The sequence below is a fragment of the Gopherus evgoodei genome, chromosome 1 (assembly GCF_007399415.2).
Source record: "Gopherus evgoodei ecotype Sinaloan lineage chromosome 1, rGopEvg1_v1.p, whole genome shotgun sequence".
Lineage (NCBI taxonomy): Eukaryota > Metazoa > Chordata > Testudines > Testudinidae > Gopherus > Gopherus evgoodei.
In genome coordinates this window covers 44,921,233-44,946,340 of record NC_044322.1, presented here as the reverse complement: position 1 = coordinate 44,946,340, position 25,108 = coordinate 44,921,233, and the positions used below count along the sequence as shown (strand labels likewise).

General features: G+C 42.2%; 1 protein-coding gene across 1 annotated transcript in view; it reads left to right on the top strand.

Moving 5' to 3' along the window:
- The window catches only part of N4BP2L1 (NEDD4 binding protein 2 like 1), a 28,461-nt gene extending 8,653 nt beyond the window's left edge, over positions 1–19,808 (top strand). Inside the window, exons 2-5 of the mRNA XM_030563099.1 lie at positions 7,363–7,490; positions 11,217–11,305; positions 12,344–12,420; positions 15,446–19,808. Coding sequence (XP_030418959.1) covers positions 7,363–7,490; positions 11,217–11,305; positions 12,344–12,420; positions 15,446–15,695 — 544 coding nt within the window. The 3' untranslated portion in view covers positions 15,696–19,808. The remainder of the gene's footprint in view (positions 1–7,362; positions 7,491–11,216; positions 11,306–12,343; positions 12,421–15,445) is intronic.
- The last annotated feature ends 5,300 nt before the right edge of the window (positions 19,809–25,108 follow it).

Sequence of the window (25,108 nt, the reverse complement as noted above, 5' to 3'; positions counted from 1 at the left end):
TTTAGACATCTGTGTTTAAAAGCAGTTATGTGAACATGACTTCTTTTCAGAGGTTGGAAGGCATAGATTATGTAGCTGTTTGACTTTTGCAATGTAGTGTAGTAGCAAGCACAGGACCACAAACCAAAATTCTTGGGTTATTCTTCTGTCTCTGCAGTTGACTTGGTCTGTGATCCTGGGCGAGCCACTTAAACTCTATGGCTCAGTTTCTCCATTTGTAAATTGTAGACAATACAGTAGAGCCTCAAAGATACGAACACCATAGTTACAGTCTGACCGGTCAACTGGACACCATGTGAAACCAATTAGGCAGCAGCAGAGATTAAAATTTTTTTTTTTAAAAAAAGCATATATACTGTGCCTGTATTGCATTTTAAAAGTAGGCACATCTGGGCTGCTTCTTCTGTGCCCGTCCCCACTCGTGGGGCAGCCATTTAAGCAAGATGGTGAGGCTGCCAGCCCAAGACAGCCAGAGACAACAGACCAGGAGCAATGCTGGAGTCTGTGCAGCTTTAACCCCCACCCCCTGCTGGGAAGGGGATGTGCTGTTCTTACCACTCTCCCTGATGTTTACACACAAACACATACATAAGAACAGCCATACTGGGTCAGACCAAAGGTCCATCTAGCCTAGTATCCTGTCTTCCAACAGTAGCCAATGCCAGGTGCCATAGAGGGAATGAACAGAACAGGTAATCATCAAGTGATGCATCCTGTCATCGGTTCCCGGCTTCCTTACTTACTTTCTCCACACCAGTCATGATTTTATAGACTTCAATCATATCCCCCCTTAGTTGTCTCTTTTCCAAGCTGAAAAGTCCCAGTCTTATTAATCTCTCCTCATAAAGAAGTCTTTCCATATCCCTAATCATTTTTGTTACCTTTTTCTGAATCTTTTCCAATTCCAATATCTCTTTTTTGAGATGGGGCAACCATATCTGCACACAGTATTCAAGATGTGGGCATACCATGGATTTATATAGAGGTAGTACGATATTTTCTATATTATTTTCTATCCCTTTCTTAAAGATTGCCAACGTTCTGTTCGCTTTTTTGACTGCCGCTGCACATTAAGTGGATGTTTTCAGAGACCTATCCACAATGACTCCAAGACCTCTTTCTTGAGTGGTAACAGCTAATTTAGACTGTGTCATTTTATATGTATAGTTGGGATTATATTTTCCAATGTGCATTACTTTGCATTTATCAACATTGAATTTTATCTGCCATTTTCTTGCTCAGTCACCGATTTTTGAGATAGCCTCTTGTAGCTCTTTGCAGTCTTCTTGGAAAGTAACTAGCTTAAGTACTTTTGTATCATCTGAAAATGTTGTCATCTCACTGTTTACCCCTTTTTCCAGATCATTTATGAATATGTTGAAAGTACTGGTCCCAGTACAGACCCCTGGGAGACACCACTATTTTCCTCTCTCCATTCTGAAAACTGACCATTTATTCCTACGCTTTGTTTCCTATCTTTTAACCACTTACCAGTCTATGAGAGACCCTTCCCTCTTATCCCATGACAGCTTACTTTGCTTAAGAGCCTTTGGTGAGGGACCTTGTCAAAGGCTTTCTGAAAATCTAAGTACACTATATCCACTGGACCCCCTCAAAGAATTCTAGTAGAATGTTTTAATTTTAAAGGCATTTGAGGAAAAAATAATTACATTTGAATTTTGTGATTATGAGCTCAATATTCAGTTGGACTGGCAATAGAAAGAAACTTAGGAATATCACTAACATTTTATAATTTTTCCTTCCTTTCTTCCCCATTTGAAATTGGCGGTTGGAGTTCTGACAAATTTAAATTAATTGCTTTCACTGAGAGTAATGATTTATTACTGCAGGTGATTTTAATATGTAGTTGAAGTCTCAAGCACAGAACTTGCACTAGAGCTCTGAAAGACATGAACTGCTCTTCTTTTCTCTGTCTAACATTAGGGTCATATATAGGCTGTATCATATGCCACAATGAACTTTGGCTCTGCCACATCAGGCTGCCTTCACAAAATGTCTGTAGGTTATTTCAATTTACTTTGTATGAACTCAACTTGAGAGAATTCAGGATTTTTGTCTTGAGGCTCAGTCATGCAACATCATTGTTCTCAAACCAACTTCCAGATGGTAACAGGTACCATAGCTTTTTCTCACTGCCATCATTGGACATTTATCTATGAAATTACTTCAGCAAATACAATACAGAAGCATTTCATTGAAAATTAACCCACTGGGATGTTTTGGCCAGAATTTTCAAATTGAGTGTCTTAAATTGGGCACCTAAATCAGTGGCATTATTTTCACAGATCCTGAACACCCCATGCTCCTACACCCTTAGCTGTAATGTCAGTGGGAGATAGCGATGAACAACACCCCTGGAAATAAGGCCACTGCTTTAGGTGTTTAAATGTGCATTTAGTTGTCAAACCTTAGGAACTCATATTGGAAGATTTTGACAGTATCTCCACAACCTCAGTGTTACTCAGAACTGAAATAATTGCAGATATTGGTCCTGCATTGGGGTTTTATAGGAAATAGATGTTACATTGAACTCAAATAAACTAAAAGATCTTAAAGCCTGAATGCTTTTAATAACCACATTTAGTAATATAGAAAGCAGAAATAGGAAGTATTGGATGTATTAGTCACAGGACAGTCTGGAAAAGACAAGTTAGAAACAAGAGATGCAAGCATAGAAAAGACCGGTTAGAATGGTACATTCCTCTAGTGTAACTCATTAAAACACTTGCATTACACCTCAAACTCACACAAGCTCTAACCTGTTTTCTTGCATTTTTAAGAACTATTTAGATTAGAATAGCTTTCAGCAGGTCTAAACCAATTTAGTGCCAATGTGGACAGCATGAAGATGCTTAAGATAGGCCTCCCACTACTGCCCCACAGGGGACTGATGGCCTTTCCGGGTCTTCCTGCTTCTAGTAGCTCTACCAGGAACTGGAGGATAGATACCCAAAGGCAATGCAAATTAAATGGTTGAAACAATGTCAGTATGGCCAAGAGCAAGGTAGTTAATGTGGATTGATATATTGGCAGGCTCTAATACAAATAGTCAGTTACAAACAGCTGAATTCTTCGCTGCAGATACAGCTTTTGGATGGTGCAATCTGTGGAACTTTTATAATACAGAGGCTAGTTCTTGCCATCAGCCAGTAACTACTGAGTCACAGCTGTGTGTGGCAGTAGCTACCATAAAATAGCACTCATTTAACTGGCAGATAAAAGCCACAATGGAAAAAAGGTGCAAACTCAACAGCTGAACCCTACTGATATGAATTTATGTAGAATAACTGCACAGTCTAAAGCACTATACAACATAATTTACAAGTGAGGAACTTCTAACAGCAGGCAGTTTAAGGTAAACAAGTACACAGACAGACAGCAAACAGAGATGACAGAATTAATCTTTTGTCTGTCTGCCTCTGTTTATTTGTAGATAACCCAAAGCAGTTCCTTCCCTGCTATTGCTCAACTGGATAATACATTGAGAAACAGTTTTGCAGCTTAAGAATTATGGATCTGGTAGTTTAACCCTTCTTTGAGAGCACCCTGCACTTTTGAGATGGATGGGGGATGGGTGCCCCTGCTCTTCATAAACCATATTCTGTCACTGTGCTGCCATCTATCTTTTTTCTCTCTCCTGTCAGTCTGCTTTTCTGTCTCTTCTCCTTATTGACTTTTTCCCTTTGTTCTTTCTTTTTTCTTGCTCTGTTACCTGGCTCTACTCCTCTCTTCCACTCTTTCTGTGGTAGTTCTGACCCTTTCTCATCCCCATTCAACAGAAGACTCCATGATGTCTGGGGTGCATGATATCCACTGATGGCACCCAAGGCTGACTTGAGTGCCAAAGGAATGGAGACAATAACTTGGGCTGGTGGGCAGCTGCCTGAGCCTGAAGTCTTCTATATAAGAGCTGCTCCCCGTTTGCTATGTGGGAGGCCACAGTGGGTACAGGGAGGGAAGGTGGGTGGCTTTCAGTGCACCACCTGACATTTTATCTGCAGACACAGCAACATAGGAGGAAGGTGGGAGATTTCACTGCAACTTTCCCACCCATGTTATCTTCTGTTCTGCCCTGTAGCTCCTAACTTGCCTGATCCCTGCTCGCATCCCCTACCACCACTGGAAAATATTGCTTTAGAAGATGAACAATCTACAGTGAAATTATTCAGTAAAGAAATTTAATGTCCTTTTCAAGACTGCATATATCCAGTGTTTCATTTGTAGCCCCACACAGGTGCAAAAGACACCAGTACCTTAAAATACTTAACAATGAGGTTGCAATTACAACGTTTTCAATAATAATAATTACTTAGTTGGAGGTGAGAGAGAACTGAGTGGAAAATAAATGTGAGAAAAAAAGTAGAGCAGGAACATGATGAAAACACACCAAGCAGCAATGCTCAGGAAAATCAAGAGGAGAAAAAAAATGGGGCTCAACAGTCGAAGCAGAGAGGTTAAAAATGGTAGCAGGACTTTAAATTGTCTCTGAAAAAGGGTTGGAAAAATAAAAAGTTTAGTGCAGAAGACATTAGACCATTGGTTAAAAAAAAAATAAAAGTGAGGGCAACATCAAAGAAAAGGATAATGGGTAAGTGTGTGAGCTTCAAATGTGAGAGGAGGGTGAGACCGTGGCCAAAAAAAGAAAAAGACAAAGGCATATATGGCGCACAAAAGAGGCAAGAGGATAAAAATAAATGAACTGAATGTCTGCTTGTCTAATCCAGAAGACAATTTTCTAGACGTGCCCTGTAGCTGACTGTACAAAATGACACTATCTCAGCACAAGCGTCAATACACCAACCGTGTAATATAACCACCACGTAATTTGATCTTGGGATGCTGCATAGTCAGAGCTGTTGATGCTTCTCTTACCCATGGATCTGCACACATGAACTAAACCAAAAGAAAAACAAATGCTGGCGCTGCCCTCATTTAGAGGGGCTGGCTGTTTTAAGGTCGTAACTGGCCAATTTGAAATTCATTCTAATTCAAATAACAATCATATGTATGAGTAGAAAAAACTCATGGCAAAAAATATGACATTGAACAACCTATTCATGTATCTGTTGTTACTGATTAATGGCAGTTATGTCTTGCCCGCCACTAACGCCTGTTGTTCAGTCTCAGTTCTTAAAATGGTCTGAAAAAAAGCGGGGCTTGGGGAGGGGGGGAAGCTACAGAAATGAACTTGCTATCACATCTGGCTGAGCCTCCATCAGCTCTGCCCCCACATCTGTCTTCCTACCCCACCCCTCAGGTCTTCCTACAGTTCCAGTTGAGCATCACCTCCCACTTTCCCAGGCCTGGGAGGCTGCAGCAAGCTCCCTTTTGCCCTTTTCCCAGGAGGGGTGTTGAAGAGAGGTGGGGAGGGGGGAGCAGCAGAGGAACTGGCCAGTTGGTCACAGAAAGGTGGGGAAGAGGAAAGGAGCATAGCTGCACTAAGCTGGTGGGCTATTTAGCTCCCTCCTCCCCTCCTGTAAGATGATTATTGCTGGGGAACTGAGGAGCGGGCACGCAGCCTGCTTCCTGCAACAGCCTTGATTGGCTGCGGACACTCAGGAGGGAAGGGCAGTGGGAAAAGCAGCCAATCAGAAGGGAGTGTCCCCCAAACTGACCAGAAGTGCACCCCCTCAACAATCCAGCTGGAGTTGTAGAAATGTTATTTGTGGGGTCAGTTCCCCCTTTTGACCAGACACACTTTAAGCATTGCTTATAGCAGTTCTTCAATGGTCTAAGCATAGCAAATAGACTGTTGACCCCTTCCATTTAGAAGGGCGGCCGAGGCTTAGCTGCCTTATTGGAACCATCCCTGAGCAGCAGAGTTCCTAGAGAATCAGGTAGATGGAGAGTTGGGGAGGGGTCACTCGGAGCCAGAACCTGTATGGTGGTACAGGGCCTCTGTATAGATGTCTCAAGCCTCCCTGGGATCCATCAGGTTTTTGGGAAGGCCCAGTATCCTCTTCTATGGGTGGGCAAACCCCATGCCCCTGATGGATGCTTAGAGGAAATTTCCATATTGGATTCTTTGCATATTTCCACACAGGAAGGCCCCCTCATATAGCTTTTAAATCAGGAGTGGACAATCTTGTAATGGAAACAAAGGACTCTGTGTCCAAGCACATTAATGGGCAAACAATAGTAATTTTTCATTGTGTTTTATGTTATTCTCCAACCATTGGGGTTTGTAACAGATGGAAAGTATGGTTAGGTCTGTGCTTCAAGTATGAGTCAATAGGAAAGGAACAGCCTTACTTCCCACTGCTGATTAATGGGATATTTGAAAAGTTGGACTTGTCCTATCTAGAAGAAAATATAAGTGTCCATACTACAAACAACTCACTGTCTAAATTCTCACTGGTAATTTCCAGACTGAAGGGTCATGGAAACTGAACTATCGGTCACTTCCACAGATGCATTAACCATGAAGCATATAGGAAAGAATTTGCAGTGTGCCTCTGCCCATAGTGGACCTATTTTATGTTAAGGGACTTTAGCATCAGTAAATTTAAACATATTCACTTAGAAAAAATGTTCAAAATTATAAAATGAAATAAAAGTTACAAACTTTAGAGGAAAAGGGATAAGTATGAATTACACATACAGCTAACAAGCCTAAATAAATCAACAAAAACTCAAAGGCAGACAAAAATTATTGTTATAAAACTCTCTGTATTACATTAAAAGAGCAGGAAAATCTTGATTACTCATGCTAACATTTATTTGCAAATATGACAATGCAGATGTGTGTGCTATGTAGCTAAAAAAGCAAAAAATGAAGAGGTAAGATAGAAGAAAAAAAATATGAAAAGTGGTAGAACAGAGCTGAAAATCACATCTTCCTTACTTGGCCTCGAACCACACCCCTTACCCACTCCACCTGTTTTTCCCAACAGTCTTTGAAAAACTGATGCTTTTTATGTACAAAGAGTTTTTCCTTCTTTAAAGGAAAAACTCACATGATCAGATTCTCTCTGTTTCCTCTAAAAAGATTAGCTTGAGGTTATTGATAGCTTTTTGGAAATTTTCAGGCATGCCTCCTTCAGCTAACTCAGAAAGACAATAGGATTTGTCAACAGGATTTATGGCTTATACTCACATGTTGGACACTCGTTGATCTCTCTTATAGATTAAAGGAAGGGATCAAAAATATTCCCTTCAACACCATTCCTTTCTGCCTATCTTCCAAGAGATTGAGGAAATAATTTTTAATTTTCTTTGAATTGGCATCTGCAGAATGAAAGCATTATGCAATTCACAGTCAGTCATGCAAATTTTTATTTGGAAGTTATACAGTAAAGGAATAGATTTGTGTGCACTAATTCTTCTCTCACCATTTTTCAGACAACTGAAACGTGAATTTCCAGGTGCTGTGATTCTTAGCACTGATGACTTTTTCTTCACAGAAGATGGCACCTATGTGTTCAGACATGATTGTCTAGAAGCAGCACACTTATGGAACCAAAAGAGAGGTGATTGAAACCATTTCCCAGTTTCTTCAGTCTTAATAGATTCGCTCACATCAGTCTTTCTAGGTACTTACACAGCCTTCAAAACCATAGCATTTCAGCTTAGTATCCTTGCATTATAGTGAAACCCTAGGTTGAAGTTCATGACTTGTCAAAAACCATATGATTTACAGTCTCCAACTTTGTTCTCTAGGATGTTAAAGAAATAAATTCAATATTACATTAACAAACTTTGATAAACTCATGGCTAATTTTGTTTTAAAAAAACTTTTTAAGCAGTACACACTCACTATAGAAGTGCAGATGTTGTGAAATTTAGATATTGACATGTGGTGTACAAACACCAGCTGCCCTTGTTCAGAATATAGCAGCTTAACCATCTATGACTGATTTGTAGCTTTTATACTAAGTATTTGTTGTGTCAAAGAGGTGGTATACAGAGTTTATTAGAAAGATTTTTACTAGGTTTGGGAGCTGAATAACAGTAACATTTTAGGGAGAAAATTGTGATAGTCTTTTAAAAAGATTGATGAGTGTGAACTTGTGTATATCAATATTACAACATTATATTTACTCCTGGAAGGCTTCTGTGCCAAAAAATTAAAAATTTGGAACCAAACAGTTAAAAATTCTGCATATTTTATTTGTCAAAATAATGCAATATAATCACAGCAGTTTCAATTGTTTTGGTAATTTATTTAAACTACAATACAGAAAAAAGTCACAATAACTATTCAGCATTTCCTAAGCACATGAAAGTTAAGTTACAAATACTTGTATCAGAGGGGTAGCCATGTTAATCTGGATCTGTAAAAGCAGCAAAGAGTCCTGTGGCACCTTATAGACTAACAGACGTTTTGGAGCATGAGCTTTCGTGGGTGAATACCCACTTCGTCGGATGCATCCGACGAAGTGGGTATTCACCCACGAAAGCTCATGCTCCAAAAGTCTGTTAACCTATAAGGTGCCACAGGACTCTTTGCTGCTTTTACAAATACTTGTAACTAATATCCTGCATTCCAGTTTTAATCCTGGATTTTCATTTAAATTACATTACGCCAAACAGGAGGGAAAAAGTAAAATGTCATTTTAAATTGCTCAGACTTACACATGAAAGTCATACAGTTTTGTTAATCATTGTCCTGGACCTGGCTGGGTACTTTGGGAAGTGCTTGTTTCTGACTGTCCTGACATTTTATTGACTTCTTGGTAATTGTTTTATTTGCCCTCAAAATCTTTTTTTTTAAAATGGATAAGTAATAAAATCCTGAGCTGTAATCTAACTCCATTGTGCCACTTTGACACAGGAAAAAAGTGTAAAAGCACATAGATCTTCCAAGCTGATTCCTTACTGCCATTTATAAGGCTTTACATGACTCTTGCAACATAGCAGCCTTAAAATTGTTTGCAAGTTTTATGCTCCTGTGGGAATTGACTGAGAATGGGAACAGTTAACTAACAATAGAAACATTAGCAATGTTACTAGGCAGGCAGGCTGCTACATTTCTGCCTCCGGGACAGAGCCTTCCTCGTGCATAATAAAAAACCCTACCCCTCCATGCCAGGCTCTCTCGCTTGTTGGAAGGCATGCATGTCCAGACTCGCCCTGACAGTGATCAATGTCTCCCATACAGGCATGCACACCCAAGCCCAATCCCCCTGCAGCGATTTGCGTCTCTGAGGCTTCTCCAAGCATGCTGGAACAGATGCGCTGCTTAGGCTGCTGGGGAAGAGGCACATGTTCCCCCGTAGATTTCTTTTCCATTTTTCTGTGCAGGGGCAAAATTCTGCCAGAAGTATATATTGTAACAAAGTGTATTTATATCTGCTGGCAATCACCCTTTATAAACTTTTCATTTACATTGCTACTTCTTATGTACATCCAAGTATGTTCTAAAACTAAATATAAATATTTAGAATATATTATTTTTAATTCAAGGTTTACTGCTGAGCACATCCATTGGCTACTTAACATCTTCTATTAGCTTTTAAAGCATTAGCTGATTACAGTCCATTACTATTTATTTTCATTATGATGGGCACAGGCGCTGACTTCCCCTCTGCCCCATGAGTGCTCAACCCCCCCCACCCCTGCACCACTCTCACCCTGCCCCAATTCCACCCCCTTCCCCCAAGTCCCTGCCCCGCCTCTTTACTACATCCCCCCAGAAGGCACTGCATCCCTACTCCTTCCTGGAAAGTCCTAAGCACCACTAAACAGCTGTTAGGTGGTGGGCGGGAAGTGATGGGAGGGAGAGGAGCGGGGACACGGCCCACTCAGGGGAGGAGGGGCTGGGGGGAGCTTGGCTGCCAGTAGGGAGGGAGCACCTGCTAATTTTTCACCATGGGTGCTCCAGCCCCATAGCACCTGTGGTGTCGTCACCTATGATGATGGGCCCTCAAAATCCAAGTCAGGAATGGGATCCCACTTTGCTGGGGGCTGCACAAATAGAGCAACAGTTCTCAAAGTGTGGGTTAGGACCCCAAAGTGGGTAATGACCCCATTTTAATGGGGTCACCAGGTCCTGCATTAGACTTGCTGAAGCCAAAGCCAGAGAGCTTCAGCCCTGGGTGGAGGGGCTCAGGCTTCAGTCCTGGGCAGCAGGGCTCAGGTTACAAGCCCTGTCATAAACAGAAAGCTAAGGGTTAATGTCTCTTTCACCTGAAGCACCTGACCAGAGGACCAATCAGGAAACCGGATTTTTTCAACTTTGGGTGGAGGGAATTTCGTGTCTGAGGTCTTTGTTTTCTGTCTGCCTGTTTTCTCTGAGCTTTGGAGAAGTAGTTCTGCTTTCTAATCTTCTGTTTCTAAGTGTAAGGACAAAGAGATCAGATAGTAAGTTATATGGTTTCTTTTCTTTGGTATTTGCATGAATATAAGTGCTGGAGTGCTTTGATTTGTATTCTTTTTGAATAAGGCTGTTTATTCAATATTCTTTTAAGCAATCGACCCTGTGTTGTGTCACCTTAATACAGAGAGAACATTTGTATGTATTTTTCTTTCTTTTTTTTATATAAAGCTTTCTTTTAAGACCTGTTGGAGTTTTTCTTTACTTCAGGGAAATTGAATCTGTACTCACCAGGGAATTGGTGGGAGGAAGAGATCGGGGAGATCTGTGTGTGTGTTGGATTGGCTAGCCTGATTTTGCATTCCCTCTGGGGGAATAGGAAAGTTCTTTTTGTTTCCAGGACCGGGAACAGAGAGGGGGAGTCACTCTGTGTAGTTTCATAGAGCTTGTGTCTGTGTATCTCTCCAGGAGCACCTAGAGGGGGGAAGGGAAAAAGGATTATTTCCCTTTGTTGTGAGACTCAAGGGATTTGGGTCTTGGGGTCCCCAGGGAAGGTTTTTCAGGGGGACCAGAGTGCCCCAAAACACTCTAATTTTTTGGGTGGTGGCAGCAAGTACCAGGTCCAAGCTGGTAGCTAAGCTTGGAGGTTTTCATGCTAACCCCCATATTTTGGACGCTAAGGTCCAGATCTGGGACTAAAGTTATGATAAGCCCCCTGCCTGAGTCTGAAGCCCTTGGGCTTTGGCTATATCCCCCCTCCTCCCCCGCACCCTGGGCAGCAAGACTCAGGTTTTGGTCACCTCCTCCTGGGGCTGTGTAGTAATTTTTGTTGTCAGAAGGGGATCACGGTCCAATAAATTTTGTACCTCTCAGAAAATGTTTTCATTCTGGATCCATCCGTTGTCTGGTCTTTTTGAGCTTTTTAAATGTTATGTTACAGCACATAAAGCAATGAAGAATGGGAAATCCCCGGTTATTATTGATAATACCAACATCCACGCTTGGGAAATGAAGCCCTATGTGATTATGGTAGGGAAAACTTTGATTGACTATCATTCTAAATGCTTAGCTATGAAATTTAAGAGGTGGACTGATTGAAAATAAGAAAATATTAAAAAAAAGTATTTCAATTTTTCTTTTGATCTTCAGTTATATTTATCAATAGTTGAGTCCTTGCAGAAATGGTGAAGAGTTTTGCCTGTATACATGCTAATAAACCCTTTAGTTAAGTAAGAGCAAAAATCACGTGAAAATATTACCCGATAATTACTGAGATCAACCTGTAATTTCCCTTCCCCCAAAAGTAGTCTTAGATTTAATAGTTTCCATATTGTTTATCTGACAAAACACAAAGTCCTGATTTATGGCCTTAGTTTACAGCTTGCTGTGTGGAGATCACACACAGAGTCTAGAGGCTGCATTTGTATCAGCCTTTAATGGTTGGCAGAGATGGAGCTTTATTTGCAGTCTTCCTAGTATGACAGTGAGGTCAGTTAGTGCTAATGATTCAGTTATGCTTGAGTACATCTACCTTAGATTGCGATCTTGTCAGAGTTTAAAAGGCTGAGACCTCCAAGATGCAGGAAATAATGGCAGTGGCTGTGACCTCTCAGCTATCATCAAACTAGTGCTTGTGTGTAATTTTTCCAATGAAAATCAAGGTCGTGACCACTTGTGGATAAATGCATAGTAATAGCAATCTAGTTCAGAGGTTCCCAAAAAGGACAATCTTGTGGCTGGTCACGTGCCAGCTCTCCCTCTCCTTTCCAGCTACTAAATTGGTTTCTTTTAGGAAAGATAAAAATATTTTAAATACTTTTTTTCTAATCTCACTTTTCTATCTAAGCAATTGTTGTAGTTGCCATAGACATGTTATGTAATTGTGAATGGGAAAGATGATGACCTGTGTGATTCGGAATGGGAACAATGGTCCACCCTCTAAGTTTGAGAATTCCTTGGGTAGGTGACTAGGCTCATAGTGAATGTTAAGTGCTAGCATAAATCTTCAAGAGATGTAAAAGATCTAGATGGTAACTGCTTTAAAATTTGTGCACTTTTTCAAATCAGGCACCTGAGAATAACTATGAAGTTATATTCCAAGAACCTGACACACACTGGAAATTCAATGTTCGAGAGTTAGCAAGGTACATCTTTTTTCCTTAATTCATCAGCTTGCATCTCAATTACTATCACATTTGTGCTAGAAGAGAAAGACTGTAAGATGCTGCTTCCTCCTTGACGATTGACTAGAAATAGTCTAGTAAATGACTAGTGGAAGACGGTTGAGGAATAGTTTTGTTACTTAGCTCTCAGTGTGGACAAAATTAACATCCAACAACTCTAGTCATGCTGAAGGGTATGAATCAACAGGAAGCTGCTCCTTAGATTTTAAGATCGTTAGGAGCAGGGATCATGTTTTTGTTCTGCACCTAGCACAATAGGACCCAGGTCCATGTCTTGGGCACCTAGGTGCTACGATAATACAAATAAATGAATAAATATAATACCAACATTTTGTGACTTATGCACTTAATATATAACCATAATATTTCTTTAATATAGTTTGGGGAGGAGTGGATGCTACATTAATAATATGCACTAAATCAGTCTCTGAGGATCCTTCTTTAGATCTTGACTGACATCTATAAAAGAGACAAAATATTGTTGGGCTCAAAAATATGGCATTGTTTGCCTTATCCATGCTGCTTTTAGCTGATGATGCTTTATTAATGTTATGGAACTGGGTGTGAACCCGTCAAAGATCAGTGAATTTCCCCATTTTGTACTGCACAAATATGAAAGATGATGGCCCCTACCCAGAAAGCTCACAGTCTAGGTGTCAGGATGGAAATGTGGGCAAAAGCGATAAGTGGTTTGGGAATGGGGATGAGGTAATAAAATGAACAGTTTAGCAGTACAATAAAAGTCTTGGGTGGTTAGCAATTTATAAGCATCACAGCAGAAGTAGGTTTTAAGGATTATTATTATGTATTTGTAGTAAGAAGAGGACCTGAAACATAAGGCCTTGTATCAGAGGCCTGAGGCCTAAACTAAAGTAGAGGTTAAAATTTTGCTGATATGAGGCAAAGTCAGGTTGTGAGCAAGAGGCAGGCCCTGCTCACAAAATTTGGCAAGCACAGGGCTGATATTGCAGAAACACATATTCCCAAGAGGTGCTGGGCACACAAGCACATTCCAGAGGGTGGTACCAGTACACCTTGATACCAGCACATTCCCCAAAGATAACAGGAACACACTGACCCATACTAAAGATAAGGTCAGGATATCAGCATAATCAATAAAAATGTTTTAATCAAACCAACATGTACAAGACAATGCGTGGCACCCTAATACATCAGGAGCAATACTTAACTTGTTTGTATTCGTGTATAAAGATGTATCTCAGAAGGAATGTCTTTGACGAGCCTAGGGGGCAGTGGAAAGTCCCACTGACAGCTGCATCCATTAATATGTCTTAATACCCTCAGAGTCTGCCAGGTGCTATTACCATCTTTTATCAAAAATAAACCTGGCCAGATGCCTTTGCTAAAAACCGAGTCTGTGGATTTATTGGGCAGCTTAATTGAGGTCTGCTATCTCTGCAAAGCTGGAACAGCACACAGAATGAACACACATGCAGTCAACATCTGACCATAGTATTAATTTTAGGGCCAGCTACCTAAGGATTTATATTTTATTCTATTAATCAGTGCTGTGAATGTCAAAATTTCATCCAGATGTCAGGCAAGTGGATATCTAAACCAAATCTTTCAAACATGCAATTTTAGGCAACACATTGGAAAGTGATTCAGGTAAAGACTGAGAGTATCAATGAACTATTCAGTCAGTACACACTGAAAAAGTGTCCTGATTTTGAAATGCTTCCCCATCTCTTACCCTGATACTAAGAGGTGGGGTCTCAAGATACAATGGGTTACCTTCGATGGCAGGTGTTATGGCCCTGTCTAACTACCATCTCTTTGTGGATGGTCACTAGACTGCTGTATTAGATCCAAACATTGGATCTCACATATTTCCAAATCTTCTGAGCCTGAGAAGTGTCCAGAGACGGTCTAAGACTAGCTTTCAAGTACACTCCTGGGGTACAGATTCCAATGCTGGTACCCTGTCTTGGGATGTGGGGCCCTTCAGCCTAGTTGCCCCTAAGCCCCAAGACCAGTGCAGACCTCCCAAGTCTAACTCAGTAGCTCATGCACACTCTCTAGGGTTCTACCAACATGGTTTACCACTTAGTTCTTTGAGGGCTACATGACAGTTAAAGCAAGGGACACCCACACTTTGCAAACTCAGACAAAGCATAAGAGATATACAGATGTATAGAAAAACCACCACATGCAAGACCCTGCCTCATTTTCCTCACCACTCTGAAAGCCATTTGGGTCTTAATATTCTTCAGAAAATCCAAGGTCCTTTTGCACCCCCTCTCCTCCTGTCAAGTCTTCCCTTTTGGTTTTGCTCTGGACTCCCTTTGCTATAGAGTGTCCCTTTTTGACAGCAGATTCTAGTACCTTTGTCTCGTGGTTCTTCCCTTGGAGGTTTTCCATTCTCCGGTCCTCAGTGTTTGTTATAGCAGATCAGAGGCCTGATCAAGTCTTTGGTAGTCTCCATTGTACGGGTAGGACCCTGAGTCTGCCCTAGGCGGAGGGTGCTGTGCTCTACTTGGACTTGAACAACAACAGATCTTGATACCTGTTGTTTGGTTATCAATGAGTGGGCATCTAATGCCATTGTCTTCCTTTCTGAAGATGCGAACTCTCCCGAGACTCAGTTGACTTTCTGCACCCATGTCTCTGACATCATTAGTAATCAAATAGAGCTACATATAAGGTTCATAAAAATAATAAAAGATATCGCTCATGTTCTTTGCAGCAGGTTCAGTGGACTTGCCCTTGTTCCAAAGGATTCACCTAAAATTACATCCTGGCTGCCCATAAAAATATTTGGGTTACATTTTGCAGTGAAGTGGCCAAAAATAGCTTTGAAAATTAGGTTAGCTGAGATAAAGCAAAAATGTTAAAGCCTGACCCAGAGGGAAAAGAATTAGTGCATTACTAAACACAGCAGGAGACTTTGCAAATGTAAGAAACTCCATCTGATACATGTTGAGAGCTAAATACTTACACTTTTCTGTTAATTTTAATTCTATAGAAGAAACAGTCATGGTGTCCCGAGAGAAAAAATACAGCGCATGAAAGACCAGTATGAGCATGACATTACATTTCATATCGTGCTTCACTCTGAAACACCAAGCAGAGATGGCAGAAATTCCAGTGGACCCAAAGCCGCTCACAACACTGTAGCTTATTCCAGTATGTGTCCAACATTCCCAAACAGAACGCACAGCCGCTACACAAATGAAAGATCATTTAATAGAGGCGGATTCCAGAATGTATTTTAGTATTTCATAAGACTAAAAAAAATTAACTTTTTACTCTCAATTTTTGTATTTTTCTACTAAACCTAAATCAAGTTATTTCTGTTAATTTACAAGTCTTAAAATATTACTGTAATGTTGTTTTGTCAGTTACACAATCTGCGATCACTGAAACCAATATAAACTGTACACACCATCTCTGTCCCAGTACACCCAGTGTTGGCCAATTTTCCTTGTTCAGTCATGTCTTAACCTTCAAGTATAAATTTATAAATGTGGTTTGTCTCTTGCCTGTAAACGATCATGAATATTTCTGGTGCAGTGTAATAATTTCTTCCTGTCTTCCAGGCACATTCTCTCTCCTTCTCCCCTCATATACAGTCTCTCACTAATGCCAATCACTTCTTTCTCCCTAATCATTCCAAAATCCACCCTTTCTTCATGGTCTCTGTTGCCAAGATACTTGTCCATGTTGTAGTCTTTTTTAGCTTCTCTACTTTCTCCTGCCTGGCCTGAGTGCTTCTCACCTCTTCCCACCTCAGTTTGACCAATGTAAACTTTCAATTCTTCCATTGGTTTCCTGTCTTCTTACAGGAAATTCACCTTACAAGACTCTACATAACCTTCTTTCTATCTGCATCACTGCTCTTATTACTCATGCTCTTCTCAGTCCTTTCACTTTGCTCCCCACTTTCCCCAAACTATTTCACGCAGTCTCTCTTGCTGCCCTTCTACATCTACTCTCTATCCTCATCTGCCAACCACCACTTCTCTCCTCATTCAAATGCCTTTTTCAGCAATCCCTCTTCCCTTCATTAATACTCACCCCCTTCCTGCCCTTTTCTTGAACTGTTGTTCTGTATTTGTCTTATACTGTAAGCTCTTTAGGATAGGGAACATATTTTGAAGTGCAATGTAAATTAATGGCATCATATAAAAATTTAAAATAAAATAATAACAGAAAGAAATAACAAAGACCTAAATGCTATACTTCCATATTGGGGACATCATAAAACCACCAGAGACTAGAACACGTTACTAAAGACAACTGAGTCAATTGTCTTGCAACCTTACCTTGAGAAACGACCAAAAATGTTTGTAATTATTCCTTTGCACATCGTGTTGGTTTTTAAAAGACATTTTATCACACTAAGACAATTCAAGGTATGTTGACATTAAATAATATGACACCTAGATAGTTTGAAGATGCGCGGCTTGATTTTCAGAGCAGCTAATATTATTGTCTTGTCCTCTTCTAGTTCCATTTTTGTCTGTTTCATCCCTGTTGCATCTAGTCCAGCGGTTCTCAAACTTTAGCAATCCGAGGATCCTCATTTTGATTTAAAAATTTTCACGGACCCCCAAAACAGCTTCTAATTTTCCCCAGAGAAGCTCAACTACTGCTCAGCCCCAGGCCCCGCTCCTACTCCATCCTTTCCCCCAATGCCCCACCCCTGCCCCATCTGCAGACCCCCGTTTGAGTACCGCTGACCTAGTCAATATTGTACAGCTCTTAGCACAATGGGCCCTGATCCTTGATTGGGGCCCATAGACCCTACTGTTATATAAAACTAATAATTAAATGGGGAATGTGGAAACTTGCCTCTGAAAGTTAGGCTGCAGGGCCATATTTTTAAATTTGGGTGTCTAAAGTTGACACCTAAATATGGATTTAGAAACAACATTTTAGGCATACAAATTTGAACCTGAGCAGTTTGCCTTGGGCCTCATGGTTAGCCGTGTCATATTAGACAATATGAAATCTTTTCGTTCCTTATCACTCCAGGATGGACAGTTCAAGTACACTGCACTAGTTATGGAGTTATCCAGCATTTGACATTGTGTATCACACAGTATCCATGAGGAACATGACATCCTTTGTACAATATTACTTATAAGAATTTGTGTACAGATAATTGGGCTCTCTCTTGGTGCTTGGGTACTGCACTACACTCTGGTTCCTGCTTTGTCACACATCTCTTTAGATTTGTTATTGTGTAAAACTTGATTTCTCTGGTAATCTAACTGGAAATGCACATTCTCTGTTTATGTGTTGTAGTATCTATAGACATGAAATCTCTGTCTTGACCTTTGAAAAAGGGTCACAAAAACATTAAAGTAGCCTAAGAATAGTGGGCTTATTTACAACAGAAAAAAAGTATAAACAGGAAAAACAAAATATTGTTAATGTCATGGTTGGCTTGGCTTGCAAGTTATATTGCTTTTCACTGTGCAAACTATTGGCCAAGCAGAGGGATGGCTTCCCTGTTAGGTAATCAGGAGACAACTCTGGCTTTATAATCAAAATAGATTGTGAACAGAAGAGGATTAAAATACACACAATATTTTCAGATTTATAATAAAGCAAACAAACAAAACCCCACACATTAAAATGCATTGTTTTTCTAGTCATTTAGGAGGCCTCCTGTGCTGAGACTCAGGGAGATTTCGGTGAAGAGGGAGAATTTTGTCCTGATATTTCAAAAACAGAAAGTTAGTCAAAAGGTAGTTAAGCAGAAGAAATCTAAAAAACTTTGTAAGTATGTGAATGTATGGAAGTTTTCTCTGTCTAAACTATGTCAAATAAAAAGATAAAATTGGACCTTTTATTTTCCTTCTTTAAGTGTGAGAAAATAATCTACCTTAAAAACATGCATGACCACCACCAAAAAATAAAGAAGAATATATGAGAGTGGTTTGTGTATTATAAAGTTTGGGTATTAAGGCATGTGAGCTAAGGAAGCCTTTGCCGAACCACATCACCTCTGTGTCTGTTTACCCATTTATAAAAATGGAGATAATGTTTACCGAGCTAACTCACACAGAAGTTGTAAGCATTCACTAGATAATGTCTCTATAGTGCTTTGAGCACACAGAATGACAAAGAACTCTAAGTATGTCATTATGGTGTGGATGAGCACGTTGGTTTAGCTGGTAATGTGCCTGATTTCTAGTAATTGCTTTATTAGGAAAGTGGAATTTATTATCTGATCATTTTCTTTCTGCTAACAGCTTCTCTCCTCATTCATCTCTAATGAGTCAATGTGCCACACCTGTGGAATTCAGAGATGACCCAGTGTTGTTGCTGAAAGCCCCAGGACTAAGCCCCGCCCTTCAGCTCAGGTCACCAGGAGAGTTCTTCCAAAGCTGTAGAAATACTCCAGGAACCAATTATTACCATTAAGACAACAGACTTGATACATCAATGAACCCTAAGGCGAAGAGATTCTGTTCCAGTTATCAGGATGGATTGAATGAGGAGAGAAGCTGCTAGCAGAAAGAAAACCATCAAGTAATAACTTTCTGGTTATGCAGCACAGCTTCTCTTCTTATTCATCAATAACGGCTGCTGGCGAGCAGCGAATCATAGAGGGGAGAGGATTGGGAAGAAGGAGCAGAGTTTTAAGCACTATTATAGTAGAACAATATGTAGAAATAAAGTGTTACTCCATATAAAGCCAGAGTTTTGTAATTTAAACAATAATTTGAGAACAAACCCAATAGCACCTTCCTACCTTAGAACAGTACTACAGAGAAATGGAAAGCTACTTTGAAATCTTTATTATGTGAAGCTCACACATTTTCTCCCCACAATACCACTAGGGTCCTTGTAGAGAGACTCTTGATTCCTTCTCCATAAATAGTTTCCTAGATGTTTAGCATGCCAGCTGGGGAGGATTTTGACATCTTGCTGCAGCAAGTTGCGGCCCTAAGGCCCTGACATTTTGGATGGAATGATCTGAGCAGAGTACAATTGGTGTGTGTTTTCCATATGTTTGAGATATACTTTAATCATTTTCCAAAGGGTGCTAAGAATTAAAACAAATGATGGAAGAACTATTTCCCAGGAGTCGTGGAAAGAAGAATTTACCTTGAACAAAAAGATTTCTGGAACGAAGAGTAACTTTTTCCTCCTGACACCACCTATGTCAGTGTGCCTGACATAGATCAAGGAACTAATTCCAAAACCTGTCCGTATTCCACTTAGGGTTAATGTAACTGCTAGCTTCAATTCATACTAGTGCTTGTAAAAACTGCTTCATCAAAGCATTTAGTTCAATTTTGCAATAAAAATCAGAATCCAATAAAGACTATTAAATCTGACTTATTGGCTACATACATATTGTATTTGGAGATGCAGTCAGCTATCATTCAATAGTGAGGTTCTGGCGGGGAGGGGCTGTCAGGGCAGGGGTGTGGAGAGGGGTCGAGGCAGTCAGGGGACAGGGAATGGGGCGAGTTGGGTAGGGGGTGGAGACCTGGGGGGATAATTAGGGTGGCGGGTCTTGGGGGGGTGGCCAGGAGACAAGGAGCAGGGAGATTGATGGATTGCAAATTCTGAGGTGGGGGGGTGGATGGGGGGGGGACAGCTGTTTTGGGAGGCACAGCCTCCCTACCTGGCCCCTGAAACAATTTTGCAACCCCGATGTGCGGGGCCAGCTTTAGGAAGTGCGGCGCCCGATTCGAACAGTTTTGACAGGATCCCGGCAGGAATGACTTAAAAAAAAACACGTACAAAAACACGTGGGGCTTCCTCGCCAGGCAGCACTCTAAGTCTTTGGTGGCACTTTGGTGGCAAGTCCTTCACTCGCTCCGGGTCTTCAGAGGCACTGAAGGACCCGCCACCAAAGTGCTACTGAAGACCTGGAGTGAATGAAGGATCTGCCGCCGAAGACCCGGTAGGAACTGGTTGTTAAGATTTTGGCAGCTCATCACTGCAATGCACCATTTCCAAAGGCATACAGCTTCTGCACACAGTGTTGGGGACCTTGTGCCCCTTTGCTTGTTTATGTAGTAAATCTTAGTGGTGTTGTCCAACATGACGAGGACATGATGAGAACGGAGAGCTGGTAAAAAACATGCGCCATGCCTTTCACACTACCCCAAGTTCCAGGATGTTGATGTGCACCCTGGCTTCGCGAGTGGCCCAAGTGCCATGTGTCATGTGATCTCCCTTGCGGGCGTCCTGGTCATCAAGTGACATGTCCGTTATGACTGTCACGCTTGGGGAAGATGGAAGGAAGGGCATTATAGAGCAAACTTGGCCTGTCCCCCACTGAATGGAAGAGACGACTTCTGGTGGAATGGCAAGAATGGTGTCCCTGGGTTGATGCATGGGGAAGCAGACTCCTTGTAGCCATAGCTGTAGAAGGCGGAAGCACAGGCGAGCAAAGGCTATGATGTAAGTGCACACTGCCATGTGACCGAGGGAAAGGCAAGTTCTGGCTAGACTGAGGGACTGGTAGACACCAAGGTGATCAGGTCTAGTAAGCTTTGGAACCTATCTTCTGGCAGATAAATGCGCGCTGAGGCCGTGTCAATGCGTGCTATGAATTCCAGGGACTGGGTAGGGTGCAAAGTCAATTTTTCAACATTGATGCTTACTCCTCAGAAGGAGAGGAGTAGAAGGAGCTGAGATGTCGACTCTTGAGCTTCCTTTCTGGACCATGCCACCAGCAGCCAGTTGTCTAGGTAAGGGAAGATGAAGACTTGATATCAGAGGTGAACCTCTACCACAGAGAAAACCTTTGTGAAGACCTGTGGAGTAGTGGTAAGTTTGAGCGGAAGAATCCTGTACTGGAAATGCTGAGGACCCACCATAAATCTCAGGAACCATCCGTGGGTTCTGTGAATGTCAATATGGAAGTAGGCATCTTGCATATCAAAAGCAATGAACCACATGACTTTTTCTAGTGATCCATGTGGAACTCCAGCTTGTGAATGGAACGGTGGAGGTGTCAGACATCCATGATTCGTCTTCATCACCCCTTCTTCTTGGGTACGAGAAAATAGTTGGAATAGAAGTCTTTGCCTGATAGGCTGCAGGGACTGGATCCACTGCTCTTCTCTGCAGGAGGGAGTCCATTTCTAGAGTAAGCATACGGTCATGAAAGTGATCCTTGGGCCACGATTGGGGCAGAAGATGTGGAGATCACACCACAAAGGATGGTATAGCCATGTCAAATGACATCCAGGACCTGCTTGTCCATTATTGCTCTCCATGCTGGCAGAAACAGTTTGAGATGAACCTCAAAAGGGCTGGCTGGAAAGAGAGTTGAGGTGCAAAGAGGCTAACTGCTCTCTAGTTGCACTCAGAAATATCACTTACATCAGGGGTAGGCAACCTATGGCACGGGTGCCGAAGGTGGCACGTGCGCTGATTTTCAGTGGCACTCACACTGCCTGGGTCCTGGCCACCAGTCTAGGGGGCTCTGAATTTTAATTTAATTTTAAATGAAGCTTCTTAAACATTTTAAAAGCCTTATTTACTTTACATACAACAATAGTTTAGTTCTATATTATAGACATAAAAAGAGATCTTCTAAAAATGTTAAAATGTATTACTGGCCCATGAAACCTTAAATTAGAGTGAATAAATGAAGACTCAGCACACCACTTCTGAAAGGTTGCCGACCCCTGACTTACATGAAGATTGAGTGTCTTGTGTGGAGGACAGCACCATTGGAAAAGGCTGACAGCATAGGCGCTGACTCTGTGGATGCTCCGGGGCTGGGGCACCCACGGGGAAAAAATGGTGGGTGCTGAGCACCCACCGGCACTCCCCTATCATCTGTCCTCCATCCCTAGTGCCCACCCATGGGTAGGCCCTGTAGATCAGTGCCTCCCACTCCATCCCCGCACCTCCCACCCATCATGAACAGCTGTTTTTCGGAGTGCAGGGAGGGTAGGGCTGGGAAGAGGCGGGGTGTGGGTGGAGCCTTGGGAGAAGAGGTGGCATGTGGGCGGGGCCTGAGGCAGAGCCAGGGGTCAACAACCCCCTGGCAGTTTGAAAAGTCGGCACCTGTGGCAGACAGGGTCTGTGAACCTTTGGGTGTTCCTGTGGAGGCACATAGGCTTGGTGATAGAAATGGGAAGACCTGTAGCATTGTGTATGCAGCAGATGGTAGAATTTCTGCTTTGATGCTGGCGTATATATGCCTAAGGAGCACAGGGTGGCTCTGGAGTCTTTTAATGAGTTCAAGGAATCAATCTTCTCATTCAATTGTGTTCTGTACCCCCCCCCACCAGGGAAACCTAAGGAAGGCAATCAGTATTCCCTCTCTTCATGACAATTCCAGTCGCCAATATGCACGAGGACATGTTTGCTGAATCAACCGCAGCCTTAAGTATGGACTTAGCAATCAACTTGTTTTCCTTTAAAATAGCTTGGAATCAGGCACAATCCTGTTGAGGTAGCTTATCTGCCAAATCTACTATCTGTCCATAGTTTACAAAGTCATATTTGGTCATCAGTGCCCAGCAGTTCGAGATCTGGAACTGGAAGTGGGCCGAGAAGACTTTTCGACTTATAAGGTCTAACCTCTTGCCCTCATCAGCAGGTGTGGAGTGTGAATGCTGCTGTTTAGCCTGCTCCGTAGCAACCTGAATCACCAGGGCACTGGGCAGAGGATGAGAACAGAAACTCAGACCACTTGCAGGGGGACATAATATCTCTTTCCTGCCCTTTTCAGAGTGGGGGCACACATGGCTCAGGTAAACCACATGGTGTGTGCTGGGTGTAGAATGGCATTATTCATTGGTAGGGCCACCCTGGCTGGCAGCGATGTGTGCAAAACCTAGTTGTTGGTGTTGACTGTCCTGTACCTCTTCCACTGGGTTCTGAATAGTGTTAGCTATCCTCTGTAGCAGCTCTTGAAACTGACAATAGTTGTCTGGAGGAGAAGAGGGTGTCAATGACACAGCCATGTGCGGGGATGACAAGGGAAACTTCTCCAGATCTGTCAGGGCCAGGCTGATTGGTGCATCATCTAACCCTGGTTCTGACCATCTATTTGACAAATGATGGGGCAATGAAACAGAGGACTCCTCCCATGTTGAATGAGACTGTTCAGAAGGCGAATATTGGGGGCCACAAGCTCCAATATGGCCAACCTGGTTGATCCTGCTGTTGCAGTGGTGGTGCCCAAGGAGTTGAGTACCAATGACTCCTGGGCTTAGGTAAGGGAGGGTATTGCCACAGTGCTGTCGGAACTCTCTGATAGCTATGTCTTTGGAATGGAAGCAGCAGACCATGCATAACGTCTGGATCCTCAGATTCAGAGGAATCAGTGTCCTGTACAAATGGCGGTGCTGACGGAAAGTGGTGTATGTAGGAACACGTCCAGTAGGTGGTGGATCCCAGACACTAGATGGAGCTCTCTTAATAGGTGAGAGTATCGGAACACAGAGACCTCATCCTTTCCAGAGAGAACAGCCCAGGAGCACTTCCAAGTCTCCCTGCGTCAATGATACCTGATCTACAGATGGAACTAGGGCAAGCAAGGAGATCTGTCTCAGGACCGACGACTCATAGGACACCAGCGGAGCTGATGCAGGAAGGGTCTGGGACTCGCAGATCTGGTGAGCGATGTGACTTTTTCCTCACTCCTGTGGGCCTTGGAATGCAGTGCCGCTCCATGGCTGGAACTTGTAGATTGCATGGGTTCTTTCTCAGACCTGGAGGAAGACTTACTGTCATGCTCATGCGCATGCTTCCATGACTCATGGCTAGCCCCCAGGACAGGGTCCGTAGCATTGGTACCGGTAGAGCTGTACTGAGAGACTCTACGGTAGGATGCGCACTCTTGAACTGTTCTGGCTGATGTATGGGGGGATTTCCCAACAAGGATCCAACTGCAGCCCCGTAGCGACCTTCATGAGGTACTTCTTAAGACAGAAGGCTCTGCCTTCCCTTATACAAGCAGGGAAGGAGAGGCAGATACTGAGCCTGGACATAGTGTGAGTTTCCCCCAAACAGTACAGACAGTGTTGGTGTTTGTTGCTGAAAGGAAACAGATGAGGGCAAGAAGCACAGACTTTGAATCCCGAGTTCTTTGGTATAATCCAGTACCCAGACCTGGGTGCTGGATTGTACAGTGGGAAACTGCGAAAGCAGTGCCCAAAGTCCTTAATCATACAAGAATTTTCAGAAACAAAAAAATTACTACAAAAACAGCAAAAAATCTTGACTGTATACAGTACCCAAACGTGGGTTCTGTGGAGAGGAAGGGTTAGGGATTGTTTGGTGAGAACCATGGAAGCAGCGTCTCTAGCCCTTAAACCTACAAACTTCTAGAAGCAAGAAAACTACAACAAAAATGGCAAGAATCCTGACTACATACAAAAATAAAAATAGTTCTTCAGAAGATTGAAAAATGCATCATCATGGACGCGAAGACAGCAGAAGCTCCAACTCAGATCATGTGGTGGTGAAAAGGAACTGAGCATGCGGTCAGTCTGCCCTGCCCCGCCCCTCATCACCTCGGGTGAAACCATGAGGCAGTGCAAGGGCACATGTGCGGACGACAGACATAACTACTTTGAAAAAGCTCCAGCTTCAGGCGCCAGGCACACAACCCTCAGTGGAATACAATACGGACAATGTTTCCTCTAATTTTTGACAGGCCGTGTACACAAAAAATTTCTTCTGTGCAAAT